Source organism: Bos grunniens, chromosome 21 (genome assembly GCF_055505025.1).
Source record: "Bos grunniens cultivar Pamir isolate PY7600 chromosome 21, Bosgru_T2T1.0, whole genome shotgun sequence".
NCBI classification, from domain to species: domain Eukaryota; kingdom Metazoa; phylum Chordata; class Mammalia; order Artiodactyla; family Bovidae; genus Bos; species Bos grunniens.
In genome coordinates, this window is record NC_141185.1 from 55,855,645 (window position 1) to 55,870,236 (window position 14,592).

The 14,592-nt window shown below is 51.0% G+C and overlaps 1 protein-coding gene across 1 annotated transcript in view; it reads left to right on the forward strand.

Moving 5' to 3' along the window:
- ST8SIA2 (ST8 alpha-N-acetyl-neuraminide alpha-2,8-sialyltransferase 2) overlaps positions 1-14,592 on the forward strand; it is a 72,428-nt gene that overhangs the window by 39,319 nt on the left and 18,517 nt on the right. Inside the window, exons 2-5 of the mRNA XM_086364762.1 lie at positions 1,181-1,243; positions 3,450-3,578; positions 9,074-9,331; positions 12,887-13,180. Of these exons, the coding sequence (XP_086220888.1) occupies positions 1,181-1,243; positions 3,450-3,578; positions 9,074-9,331; positions 12,887-13,180 (744 nt within the window). The remainder of the gene's footprint in view (positions 1-1,180; positions 1,244-3,449; positions 3,579-9,073; positions 9,332-12,886; positions 13,181-14,592) is intronic.

Sequence of the window (14,592 nt, forward strand, 5' to 3'; positions counted from 1 at the left end):
CACAATGTGGTGGACAACATCTCACCACAAGTTGTTGTTGCTGTTCAGTCACATTATTCAGTCGTGTCTGACTCTTTGTGACCCCATGGACTGCAGCACACCAGGCTTCCCTGTCCATCACCAACTCCCGGAGCTTGCTCAGACTCATGTCCATTGAGTCGGTGATGCCATCCAACCATCTCCTCCTCTGTCGTCCCCTTCTCCTCCCGCCTTCAATCTTTCCCAACATCAGGGTCTTTTCCAATGAGTCGGCTCTTTGCATCAGGTGGCCAAAGTGTTGGAGCTTGGGCTTCAGCATCAGTCCTTCCAGTGAATATTCAGGGCATAATTCCTTTAGAATGGACTGGTTTGATCTCCTTGCTGTCCAAGGGACTCTCAAGAGTCTTCTCCAACACCACAGCTCAAAAGCATCATTTCTTTGGCACTCAGCCTTCTTCATGATCCAATTCTCACATCTACACATGACTGCTGGAAAAATCATAGCCTTGACTATACAAACCTTTGTAGGCAAACTGATGTCTCTGCTTTTTAATACACTGTACAGGTTTTGTCATATCTTTTCCTCCAAGGAGCAAGAGTCTTTTAATTTCTTGGCTGAAGTCACTGTCCGCAGTGACTTTAGAGCCCAAGAAAACAATCTGCCACTATTTACACTTTTCCCCCATCCGTTTGCCATGAAGTGATGGGACTGGATGCCACGATCTTTGTTTTTTGAAAGTTGGTTTTTAGGCCAACCTTTCCACTCTCCTCTTTCACTTTCATCAAGGTAAGTGAAAGCAAAAGACGAAGGGCAGATGCTGAGTCAGGCTAGAGATAAGGCTGAGTCATGCTACAGCAGGGGCTGAGTCGTGCTAAAGCATGCTAGCCTATGGGGTTAACCAGAGGGGATGAATCCCAGAGGAGTCTGTCTCGAAGTCAGGTGAAATTCTCAAGTGGAAACCTAGGTGGGAATTGAAACAGTGCTCAAGTGGGAGGCAGGAAAGGACCTGAGGTCAGCTTCCCCCTCAAAGGCTTGGATTTGTGGCTAGATCAGGATGCTGTCCATTCTGGAGAAGCCCCGGCGAGAATGCATCCTCCCTTTGTACTTCTTCAAGGTGGGCTGCAGGAGCTCTCGGCAACTGAAGAGGGCTTTGCAAAAAAGAGCTGGATTTATAAATAATGCATTTCCTTTGTCTTGCAGGAATTCTGGAGGCAGAGGTACAATCAGATCAGCTGTGAACAGCTTACATAGCAAATCTAATAGGTTTGTAAATTAGATTTTGTGTTCATTTGTTTTTGCTGTAAGGCAGCTATTAATCTGCTTCTCCTCTTTGCTGGATGGTGCCTTTCTTACTTAGCAAATAGATCTGTTTCGTTTCACTTTGGCTTTGCATTTCTCTAATCAGTGTGTGTAGGGGGGTGGCGGGGAGCTGTTGATAGAAGAGCCCAGGAAATGGCCCCAGTCTAGAGGCTGCAGAGATGGAAAATTCAGATGGGTAAGAGTCTTTCTGAAAAGGAGCCCACCCGCTTGGAGGCACTTGAGCCACCAATGAGCTTATTCATAACTTGAATTTTTGCCAAATAATGGAGACTCTGAAAGGAATCAGGATTTCCACCCCATTTCATGGGGAGAGATTAAGATGGAAAATAGAGCACTCAGAAACTTTGTTGAGACCTCTTACAAATATTTAGGAAGTCATCTCAGAACTGTTAACCTTGATTATTGAAAGTGAAGTGAAAGTCACTCAGTCATGTCCCACTGTTTGTGACCCCACGGACTATTCAGTCCATGGAATTCTCCAGGTCAGAGTACTGGAGTGGGTAGCCTTTCCCTTCTCCAGGGGATCTTCCCAACCCAGGGATTGAACCCAGGTTTCCTGCATTGCAGGCAGATGAGCCACAAGGGAAGCCCATGATTATTGAAGGTGCACTCTAAATCTAAAAGAGTGTTTCCCCAAATGACAGTCTTTGGCCAGAGGACAGCTTAATGCTGGAGAGTGAGAAAATGCTTTACAAGCCAACAGACCCAGGCTTGCCACTGGCTATGGTTGGACCATGCCTAGACCCGATTCAGAGAATATCTTCCTCTTCCACACCCTCTTTCTGTAAATGGGAAAACTGAGGCTCAGAGTGATAAAGTAATTTGCCTGTAGTCTCATAGCTTGTGAAATCTTTCCACTACACCCTCTGCCTCTGTTTATGAAAACAGCAAAAATTGCAAAGGGTCAGGTCTTCTGTTTGCTTTGATAGCTCCCTTTAGGCCTGTCAGCTGGAGGAATACTCAAAACCCTCGAATTTTATGTTCTCTGCCAAAGTTGCATGTTTTTTAATCTCTGACAAGTAGTATCAGCCAGAGGAGTCAGAAGTTTTGGGAATGGAGGTATGTGGGGAGAAAGCGAGTCCCCCAAATAAATTTCTTCTCTACCTACAAAAAGCAAAATAGAGCCCTGGGTTTAGACCTGTTAAAAGGATTTCATCTCTTTTAGCATGGCTGTTCCAAGGTAAATGCAGAGGACATAGATGTTTGGTTTGAATCCTTTCAAGCTCCAGAATTTGGCATCACAAATCCACTTGTCATTCTAACTGAGAGAATGTGCTGTCAGGACACACAAAAGGAACTTGCAATGTGACCCACATGCATCACAGTGGTTCCCGCGCTGCCTTTAGAGATGTAATTGTAACCTGGTTTCTTAGAAACCCACTAGCATAGATTTCCAGCAGCTGAATTCAAGCAGGTCCTGTAATGCCTGAGTCAGGTGGGAAGATGGTGGTATGCACCCAGAATTATGTATGAGTGGCCTCAGGCATTCAGAGCCAGCCAGCAACTTCATCTATCCAGGCTCCCCTAGAGTCAAATTCAAATTCAGCAACCACTTATTTATTGAGCATCTGCTATGTTAGACCATTGGGGAATGCAGAAACGAGTGAGGGAGGTCCCCTGCCGCCAGTCTACTGGGGGAGAGAAACAGAACACGAATAACTCTGGAACAAGGCGGGTGTTTGAAGAGGCATCTTGCAAACGAGGGATAATGAGATAAGGCTACATCCCATTGCCCCAGTACGAGTTTTTGTTTTCCTCTTTATTAAGTTTGCAAACCGTCTTATGATACGAGGTTGTTAATGCAAGTGCTCTGCAGAGTTTTGCAAAAGTGGCTTGAAGAAGGATTACTGTTCCGACAGTGACTGCTAAGTTTCACTCAGAGGAAACGTGGGTGGGAGAGGGAGAAAGATAGTTTATTACCCCCTTTCCTGTCTCCCAGAATATATGTAGGTTATACCTGAGGGAGAGAGTTGGTGCATTCTAAAAGATAAATAGACTTCCTTCCCTTCCCAGGTAATAACTGCAATTTTGCTCCTCCGAAGAAGTTTACATTCAAGCTCGTGCAAAAACAAAACGATTAGGCTTGTCATTGGCTTGCTAACAGATCATGTCTCCCCTCTTCCCCTTTTTTTCTCCCCCCCACTTCCAGAGCTGAAGTTGTGATAAATGGCTCCTCGTCGCCAGCTGTTGTTGACAGAAGTAATGAAAGCATTAAGCACAACATCCAGCCAGCCTCGGCCAAATGGAGACACAACCAGACGCTCTCTCTGAGGATCAGGTAGTGGTAATTACCTCTAGGACAAGAGACAGACTTGGCCTTCTTCGGCACAAGCCAGCAAATTGCCACTCTCCATCACCTAAGCAAGTCAGAATAGAAATAAAATGTTTACCTCCAGCCTAGGCAGGTTTCATCTCTAAGCGATCAATTGGAAATAAAAACCCGAGACAAGCCCAGCAGCCCAACATGTGTGTGCAGCGACTGGAGTGGGGAGGGGGCAGGAGCAGCCAGCTGATGTCCTGGGTTTGGAAGGAGCGAGGCTCTGGGTCAGCAGCAGAGAAAGCCTGGCGGGGGTAGGGGGGTGGGCACAGAGATCACAGATGGCTTCCTTCCGGAGGAGCCTGAAGCAGCAGTCCTTGCTGCTTCCATCATCCATCCCCAGCTTTCAGCGGCGAGGGTCCTCCCGTTTGCCTCTGGAGAGTTGTCCCCTCCATGGTCCTTGGGTCAGCAAGGACATGACATGATGTAAATTAAATGACATGAAAATAAAAAGTCACATCCCAGCAGCAGGTGACCCAGGAGCTGACGGGACACCTAACCACAAAGGGAGGGTCTGTTTAACCAAAGAGCGGCTCTTGTCTTGATCTTAAAAAAAAAAAAAAAAATTGATTCGTTGATTTATTTTTGGCTGTGCTGGGTCTTCGTCGCTGCGCAGACTTTTCTCCGGTTGCAGTGCATGGGCTTCTCATTGCGGTGGATTCTCTTGTTGCAGAGCACAGGCTCTAGGGCACGTGGGCTCAGTAGTCGCCGTGTGTGGGCTCAGTAGTCGCCGTGTGTGGGCTCAGTAGTCGCCGTGTGTGAGCTCAGTAGTCGTGATGCAGGCTCAGCTGCCCCTTGGCATGAGGAGTCGTCCCAGATCTGGGATCAAACCCGTGTCTCCTGTGGATTCACCACCACTGGGCCCCCAGGGAAGCCCCTCTTGTCCTGATGTTTACGGAGCGATGTTTCCAGAGCGGTGTGGTCACTGTTGGGCGGTGGGAATGGGGAGCTATGGGGGAGGGATTCCAAGGTCAGCACAGTGGCCACTTGGCTTTGACAGAGCCGCGGTACACCCGGCACAGACTGGTCAGTGTAGCCCAACCATTGCCTTGCAGATGTTGTGCTGGGAGCTGATGTGAATCAGACATGCTCGTAGGAGACACAAGTGTCACAGAGCTAGAGCATGGCAGTGAGATGCTGGCAATGGGCAGCGTTACCTCATAGAAATAGATAGGGAAAGCTCCTACTGAGCTGAGCGCTTCATTTTGTAAGGGGACTAAGAGGGCCGGCCAGGAGAGACCTTGCCAGGAGCAGTGGGTTTTGAGGGATACTTAGGAGTTTGCCAGGCATGCCACGCTGCTGCCTGAAGTCTGGTGTCTGTGCTCAGCGTTGCTGGAGCACCCCTTGGGACGAAGGGAGGAGGGGATGCTGGTGTGGTAGCCAGGACCAGGCGGGAAAGCTCTGACATCACAGGGAGAAGGCTGAGAACAGGGGGCAGGGGCCCGGTGATCAGCCTTGACCTTAGCCACCGGAAGGGCCACCACGAAAAGTGGGGAGCTGCCCCCTTCAGGTGCCCCCACCCCCTGGTTCTTGAAGCTTGGCTTTGGGACCTGAGGAGGTGTGGGGAGTAGGGAGGATTAGCTGGAAGGGCTGGCAGCTGAGAAAGTGCCTGAAGGAGTGGACCCCTGTCACCTCCCTTCTGCCTCCCTCATTCAGGGTCTCTTCTGAGGTCCCCGTGATGGGGGGCCCAGCCTTCGTCTTACACCCCAGCAGCTGCCAGCCTGCCCTTACTGACCCCTGGTCAGCGGCCCTGGGGAGCACTAGGCCTGAGGCTGCTGTAACAAATTTCCACCAACTTGATGACTTCAGACAAAAGAAAATGCATTCTCTTACTGTTCTGGGGGCCAGAATTCTGAGCGTGGCCTCTGAAGGCTCCAGGGGAGACTCTGTCTTCACCCCTTCCAGCTTCTGCTGACTCCAGGCGCTCCCCATCGTGTGGCCGAGCCGCTCGTCTCTGCCCCGTCTTCACAGAGCCTTTCCCTCTGTGTCCGTGCGTCCCCTCTCCTGTCTCTGATAAGGGCACTTGTCATTGGATTTAGGCCCAGCGGGGTAATCAAGATGACCTCGAGATCCTTAATTTAATTACATTTGCAAAGATGCTGTTTCCAAATATACCACCTCGCAGTTCCCAAGGGTTAGAAAAGTGAAAGTGAAGTGAAAGTCGCTCAGTCGTGTCCGACTCTTTGTGGACTGGACTATACAGTCCATATAGAATTCTTTAGACCAGAACACTGGAGTGGGTAGCCTTTCCCTTCTCCAGGCAATCTTCCCAACCCAGGGATTGAACCCAGGTCTCCTACATTGCAGGCGGATTTTTTTTGCCAGCTGAGCCACAAGGGAAGACCAAGAACACTGGAGTGGGTAGCCTAGCCCTTCTCCAGCAGATCTTTCCCACCTAGGAATCAAACCAGGGTCTCCTACATTGCAGCCGGATTCTTTACCAACTGAGCTAGTTAGGAGCTGGACATATATTTGGTCTGGGCTGTGCTGTGCTTAGTCATTCAGTTGTGTTTGACTCTTTGCTGCCCCATGGACTGTAGCCTGCCAGGCTCCTCTGTCCATGGGGATTTTCCAGGCAAGAATACTGGAGTGAGTTGCCATTTCCTTCTTCATGGGATCTTCCCAACCCAGATATTGAACCCAGGCCTCGTGCATTGCAGGCGGATTTTTTGCCAGCTAAGCCACAAGGGAAGTCCAAGAATACTGGAGTGGGTAGCCTAGCCCTTCTCCAGCGGAACTTCCCAACCCAGGAATCAAACCAGGGTCTCCTGCACTGCAGGTGGATTCTTTACCAGCTGAACTACCAGGGAAGCCCCATATATTTTGGGGAGCCCCTATTCACCCCAGGCTTCCCTGGTGGCTCAGATGATAAAGAATCTGCCTGCAATTGAGGAGACCTGGATTCCAGTCCTGGGTGGGGAAGATCCCCTGGAGAAGGGAATGGCAATCCATTCCAGTATCCTTGCCTGGAAAATCTCATGGACAGGAGCCTGGTGAGCTACAGTCCATGAGGTCTCAGAGTCAGACATGACTGAGCAACTCTTTCACTTTCATTCACCGCAGGGTGGCTCAGTGGTAAAGAAACTGCCTGCCAATGCAGGAGATGCAGGTTTGGTTCCTGGGTTGGAAAGATCCCCTGGAGAAGGAAATGGCAACCCACTCCAGTATTCTTGCCTGGCAAATCCCACGGACCTGACAGGCTCCAGTCCACGGGGTCTCAAGAGTCGGGCACGACCGAGTGGCTGAGCACACATGCGAACCACCTGTGAATGAAAACTTTCTGCCAGAACAAGCCCACCTGTGATCTCCACTTGCCCTTTCTCCCACCACCGGGTAGAGAAAAGGATATCCCCACCCCTTTGGAGAAGAACAGACTGTGGCCTTCGTGGGGAGCCTGCAAGCACACAGCCACCTCGGCAGGAACAACGTGCCTTCACCCAGCGGGGAAAAGGATCTCCTTCATCTTCCTTCAATTAGTCACCAACATTATTCATAATAAAGATTCTGTGAGTGATTTGGAATGCTGTTTAATAATTGGTAGTAATTTCTCATAATTAGTTAGAAATTAATTCAGGCACAGAGGAGTTTCTCTATGGGCTTTCTGGGGGCTCTTTGCTTTTAAATACTCTGGGGTAAGCAATTGCAAAGGTTTCAGCGATTTCCAAGCCATATTAGTTTGTCACTTGCGTCATCTTTGGTAAAGGTTCAGTAAATAAAAACAATGCCTCTGTTTTCCATTAGGAGATAGAAATTATTCATCAAGGGTGGTTTCCCATGCATGAAAACGCAAGATTCAGGTCATTAATAAGGCAAAACCAGTGGAAATAGAGCGTCATGCCCTGTCAAGCATTCTAGCCACCCTTGGGCAATGCCAAAGGCTCCCAAACCTGGACCCACCTGAGTCCCCTGTGGAGCCTGTCAAAGCGGGCTGAGACCCGGGTCATGCTGAGAATCAGGATTTCTCAGGCATCAACCTGGACCTTCTGAATTGTTTATGGTTCCTCAAGTGATTGAATGTGCACCCCACCGGGATACATCACAGGTTGTGACCATCTCAGAGCACACAGACTGTCAGGGATCAGTGTTACCGTCTGTTCAATGGGGCAGCAACCTTGCAAATCCTTACATTTGCAAAATGTGTGATGGTCCTGTCCCTCTGGAGCTTGGTGGAAAAGAACAGTCTCATCCTATCCGTTCTATATGGGGGCTTGCTTGCTACAGGAAGTAAAGTTAATTCCAGCTGATCTGAGTACCAGATTTCCTTCTCCTGATGACTTGAATCATTTCTAAAAATCTTTGGGGCAGTGTGTGTGTGTGTGTTAGTCACTCAGTCATGTCTGACTCTTTGCAACCCCATGGACTGTATAGCCTGCCAGGCTCCTCTGTCCATGGGATTCTCCAGGCAAGAATACTGGAAAGGGAAGCCATTCCCTTCTCCAGGGGATATTCCTGACCCAGGGATTGAACCCAGATCTCCTGTACTGCAGGCAGACTCTTTACCATCTGAACCTCCAGGGAAGCCCTTGGGACATATACAGTTCTTACAACAAAACCTCCAGTTAGGATCCCCAGCTTCTTGGGATAAAATTCCCCAGGGGATTCTGAAAGGCTTCTGGTCCCTTTTCTGACCACATCCCATCCCATTTATGTGCTTTGCTAGATAATTCTGGAACTTTCCCCCTAGAACTCACCCTGGAGCCAAGAGAGATGTCCTTTTGTTTTGTCCTCAACACGAAGCAATGCTGCTCTATGGGACCAGACCTCTCTGGGCTTCGCAAATCACAGTTGACAAACTCCAAGCTAGATAGTGGTGAGGAGGGCCATAAACCACACAACCCAGAAAGGACCAGCGCACAGACTTCAGGCCGTGTTCTCGGGCCCACCAAGGGGGAGTATTGACACACCCCCACTGTGGCCAGACAAGGCTGCCAGGGAGGAAAATGGGCTCTGAGGAAGAAGCGACAAGGGTCATCTCAGTTTCCTGTTCCTAATTCAGGACTGCTTGTCAGATGGTGACCCTGAATCCCGCTCAGAGAAGGGGGTTTGACATAGGATGACTACAGTCTGGGTTTGCCCAAGATTCAGGGACACAGTTTGCCCCTGGGGCACAGAGCTTTCAGTCTAAGACCGTGCTTTCCTAGGCAAACCAGCTCAATGGGTCACCCTTCCTTCCAGGTCCCTCCGTGATGAACTAGCATTGAGTCCTAAGGACGTCATTTCCCAGGGCGGGTGTCTTGTCTCTTAGAAACGGTGTGTGAGCACAGCCACCAGATTGGCCTCGGGACCATTTTGCCAGTCTGCCTGGAACCCGTTCTCAGAGGGCATCTGACCTCTCACTTCACCTGGGTTTGGGTCTGCGGCAGCTCTGCAGGGTGACCGAGGAGAGGAAAAGCCAGGAGGGCAAAAGGCAGCTGGCAACAGCAGACTTTTTTCTCATGTGTGTTTGGCTTTTGCAGGAAGCAAATCTTAAAGTTCTTGGATGCTGAAAAGGACATTTCTGTCCTCAAGGGGACCCTGAAACCCGGAGACATTATTCATTACATCTTCGACCGAGACAGCACAATGAACGTGTCCCAGAACCTCTATGAGCTTCTCCCCAGAACGTCTCCACTGAAAAACAAACACTTCGGGACGTGTGCCATCGTGGGCAACTCCGGGGTCTTGCTGAACAGCGGCTGCGGGCAGGAGATTGACACCCACAGCTTTGTCATCAGGTAACCGCAATAGGTACTCTGGACCCAGAGTGGCAGGCATTGCCAGTTATCCCAAGAGGCTGAAACAAGGCTGGTTGGCTTAGATCCTTGTGCATTAGAATTGCTCGGGTAGCCTTGAAAAATCCCAAAGTCCAGGCTGTGCCCCAGACCATTTAAATCCATCTGAAGGATCAAAGCCCAGGGAGCCTGAGGGCTTCTGACGAACAACCAAGAATGAGTATCACTGATCTAGAACAGAAGCAGGCAGACTCTGTCCCACGGCCTGTTGTTATCAATAAAGTTTTATTGAAACAACAGCCAAGCTCATTCACTCTCGTATCCTCAATGGCTGCTTTCTCGTGGCAGTGGAGTAGTTGGGCAGAGTTGAAGAATCAAAACAGAGAGAGCATACAGCCCACAAGCCTAAAATAATATCTGGCCTTTTACAGAAAAATTTGCTGACCCCTGGATAGAGCCCAGTACAAAATGTTGGTAAAAAAAAATGGTCTCTTGGCCAGTTTTTGGTCCAAGTTTATAAAATTCTTTTAAGGTGTACTCTACTAGTATCTTTATTACCCTTTAGACAAAACCTGGGGAGTGAGGAGGCAACAGAGAAACTTGGGTTTGTACTTGACCGTTATTCTCTCCAAAGTGTCAGCTCTCACTTTCCAGTCACCTGGGGACACACTGGCGTGACATCTGACCCCCCCCAACCCAGACAGACTCAGAAACAAGGCCTCCCTGTCCCCTGTTCAAAAGTAGGGCACACAGAGCCTCGAATTTCATCCCAAACACACCCCGGCCCTGGCGGAACCGCGTCTCACGTTTCTACTGGGACCGTCTTGATGCAGAGAGAGCCTTGTCCTCGGCTTTGGGAAGTGGCCTTATCACAGAGCTCCCTGGACCTCAGGACGTGGGACTAGATGGTGTACTGACTCCTGTGTCCACTGTGATGGACGAGCCTCCATAGCCCAGCAACCACCCGTGTTTTAATTTGCTGTCCTTTGCCTGGTTCTGTCTATACCTGGCGTCCCCAGAGGCCCAGTCTCTTTTTTTCAAAGCCCTTGAGTCTAAAGATTGGAGACGGAGGGGAGAAGGGGAGGGAAGTGGCAGGTTTGTCTGATTAGAAGCCAGAGAAGAGGTGAGGGTAGGTGAAAATATTAGTCACTCAGTTGTGTCCCACTCTTTTTGACCCTATATGGACCGTACGTAGCCCACCAGGCTCCTCTGTCCATGGGATTCTCCAGGCAAGAATACTGGAGTGGGTTGCCATGCCCTCCTCCAGGGGATCTTCCTGACCCAGGGATCAAACCTGGGTCTCCTGCATTGCAGGCAGAGTGTTTACCACCTGAGCCACCAGGGAAGGCCTCGGTAGGAAGAAAATTAAAAATGCAGGGGGTCCAGTCACCTCCTGGGGACCAGGACAGAGGTGACCTGATTTTCATGGTGATCTTTCTTTGCTCCACCCAGCCTGACCCCAAGATTTTCAGAGGCCACGGCAGGTTCTAGTCAACATTTTGTTTGTTTGTTTTGGACACTTGCCCAGAGAGATGAGCAGCGTGGCATCTGGAGTCTGGTCTTGGCTCTGCTACCCATTGTCACTTGACTCAGAGTGTGTCACTCCCCTTTCTGGGCCTCAGTTTCATCATCTGTAAAATGGGTATTTGGGCTGGTGGTCTCTGAACTTCAACGAGCATATGAACCATCTGAGCTTATCAAGAGGCAGGGTCATCAGGGCTGGGATGAGGCCTGACTAATGGCCTTGTGCCGATGCGTGGACCACACTTGGAGAGGCTTGGCCACAGCCTGCTTTGCCTGTCCTGGGACCCACATCCACAGAGGTCTACACACACTTAGAAAAGAGGGAGCCACTTGGAGTAACATGTGGCTGTCCTTTGACCTTGACTCCTTGGCTCTTGCAGATCTGCGTGTCTGTGGGGCAGACTTGTGAGATCTTTAGGGACAAAAGGCAGATGGCCCGGCTGTGTACACACCCCCATTTGATGCCAGATGCCAGCACCCCTGCCACACAGGCCCTTTGCCATCTCACCCTGCTTGCCTCTCCAGCCTCATTCCCACTGCACAATATGCCCCTCTCAGACCAGATCACCAGCCTTCCCCTACGTACCAGCACGGGTCCACACCTCTATGCCCCGGGAATACATTCACTGGGGCTAAACTGCCGCAGTGTGATGTTTTCTAAGCTGCCCGGTTACAAGACTCAGCTGAAAAGCTTGTAAAAATAGCTATCAATTCCTCAACTCGCCTGCTGAATCCAGATCTCCAGGTGAGGGACCTGGGGAGTCTGTATTTTTAACCAGTGCCTGAGGTGATTCTCCAGCTCTTGCAAGCTGGAGAAACACTCTCCTGAGGAGCCTCATCCACAAACAGCCTTCTGCTCTTCCATCCTCCTAGACTTCCCGCCATGGTTGCCCCCTCCGGAAGACCACCTGAAGCGCCTCCTCCCTGGGAGGATGCTGGTAACTGAACATGTACTGAGCTCTCCCTGTGATCCAGCAGCTTTCTAAGTACCGCGGGTGTCTGGGGACTGCTTCCATCCCTGGGAGGGGGCCCTGCTGTGACCTCCATCACAGAAGCTGTTGTGGCTGTTCCTTAGCCAGCGGGGGAGCTCTCAGAAAGCGCAGAGAGGCTGAGCAGGTTACCTGGAGTCACACAGGTAGAACATATTCAGTCGCTTCAGTCGCATCTGACTCTGGGTGACTTTGCGGACCATAGCCCGCCCAGCTCCTCCATCCAATGGATTCTCCAGGCAAAAATACTGGAGTGGGTTGTCGTTTCCTCCTGCAGGGGATCTTCCCGACCCGGGGACTGAACCTGCATCTCTTGTGTCTCCTGCATTGGCAGGAAGGTTCTTTACCACTAGCACCACCTGGGGAGCCCAGGTAGAAAGTATCAGAGCTGAATTCTGAACCCAGGAGTGTGTCTTTGGAGTCCACGCGCTGTCACCTGATGTGACCTGGTCACACTTGCCTGTAACATGGTCATCATGTGGGCTGAGGGCTCTTCTCCAAGATCCTGAGCACCAGAAGGCAGGCACCTTACCACTCCTGGGCCCAGCAAGTTTCTATGAATGTGCTAGAGAGAGAGAGTGCTCAGTCATGTCTGATTCTTTGTGACCCCATGGACTGTGGCCTACCAGGCCCCTCTGTCTGTGGGGTTTTCCAGGCAAGAACACTGGAGTGGGTTGCCATTCCCTTCTCCAATGCATGAAAGTGAAAAGTGAAAGTGAAATCTCTCAGTTGTGTCTGACTCTTCGCGACCCCACAGACTGCAGCCCACAAGGCTCTTCTGTCCATGGGATTTTCCAGGCAAGAGTACTGGAGTGGGGTGACATTGCCTTCTCCACGGATATGCTAAGGACCCGATAAATATACATAGCAGGAGAAGAAGGAACAGGGATGCCAGAGGGACTAGAAAGTGCAGGAAGATGCCCTGGGTCTTTGTTTGGGGATGAGGAGGAAGCAAAGAGAGTAAAGGATGGATACAGTTAAGGATACGCAGTGGTGCCTCAGCTTTCCCCGAAGGATCATACATTGCTGCCTTTTTCTCCGGCAGGTGCAACCTGGCGCCCGTGCAGGAGTATGCCCGGGATGTGGGGCTTAAGACTGACCTGGTGACCATGAACCCCTCCGTCGTCCAGCGGGCCTTCGAGGACTTGGTCAATGCCACGTGGCGGGAGAAGCTGCTGCAGCGGCTGCACAGCCTCAACGGCAGCATCCTGTGGATTCCCGCCTTCATGGCCAGGGGCGGCAAGCAGCGGGTCGAGTGGGTCAACGAGCTCATCTTGAAGCACCACGTCAACGTGCGTACCGCCTACCCTTCTCTGCGCCTGCTGCACGCCGTCCGCGGGTGAGCGGCCTGGGGTGCGGGAAGGGCGGGGGGCGTACTCCTTTCCCAGCTGCGTCTGCAGCCCCCACTCACTGGTTGTCTAATTATGCAAGTCGCCTGGCCTCTCTGAGCCTCGTGTCCTGGAGAAGTGGGTCGGCAGATGGGCAGCATGTGGCATGCCGGTGTTGACCGAAAGGTATTGCTTGCCCAGAGAGACGCGTGGAGAATGATCCTCCGACAGCTGTTGAGCGGAGAAGGAACCGTAAGGGGGAAGGAACAGAAGTAGGAATATTTGTTGGGAAGCTCTTGTAGGAGTCCAGGGTGGGACTTACAGTAGTTTAGACTGGGATGGTGGACGTGAATGTGCCACAGTGTGGCCAGATTTGCTAGAACATTTGGAGTAGTATCTAAGTGTTAGTCGCTCAGTCATGTCCAACTCTTCTGTGAAAGCCACAGACTGTAGCCTGCCAGGCTCCTCTGCCCATGGGATTTCCTAGGCAAGAATACTGGAGTGGGTTGCCATGCCCTTCTCCAGGGGATCTTCCCGACCCAGGGATAGAGCCTGGGTCTCCTGCATTGTAGGCAGATTCTTTGCCCTCTGAGCCGCCGGGGAAGCCATTTGGAGTAGCCGCAGCAGGACTTGCCAGTGGGTTCTGTTTAAGGACCTCAAGGGGTGAGAGAAAGAGAAAAATCCAAGGCAACTGTCAAGATTAGAGGTAGAGCAGATGCTTGGTCAGTGGTGTCATTTTCTGCGATGGGAGAATTTGGGGGAAGTTTGTGTGTGTTTTGGCATGTTGAGAAGCAGAGGTCTTTCTCGGACATGTTAAGTATGAGATGTCTGTTACAAATGTACCCACCACAGTCCTGACCCCCATCTTGGTCCTGCACCTAATGACTCATCCAGTCACCTGGCAGTTCCCAGTCTTGCCCTGGTGTCGTAGGACAGTTTCCAAGGGACACTGGAATGATCTTCACTTGGGCCTCAGCCTAACTTGGTGTGACCTGGGAAGCCCTCTGAGCCGCCCAGAAAGGACCCGTGCTATTCTCATAAAGGTGACCCCTCGAGGCACCCAAGCCTGTGACCCACACTGGTCTCATCAGAGTATGTATCAGTGCAGAAGCACATTGCCCCCAAGAAAGACCCAGGAAAACATGCAGTGAGAGACACTCGTGGCTGATGCAGCTGGGTGATACTTGTATGGACCAGGGCTCACTAGGCCACATCCCTCATCCTGGAGGCTGACCTGTCAAGCCTCCCTTTAGCTCCCACTTCACCCCCCTACAGGTAGCTGCCCTGGTGGCTCAGACAGTGAAGAATCATCGTGCAATGCAGGAGGCCCAGGTTCAATCTCTAGGTCAGGAAGATCCCCTGGAGAAGGGAATGGCAACCCACTCCGGTATTCTTCCCTGGAGAATTCCATGGACAAAGGAGC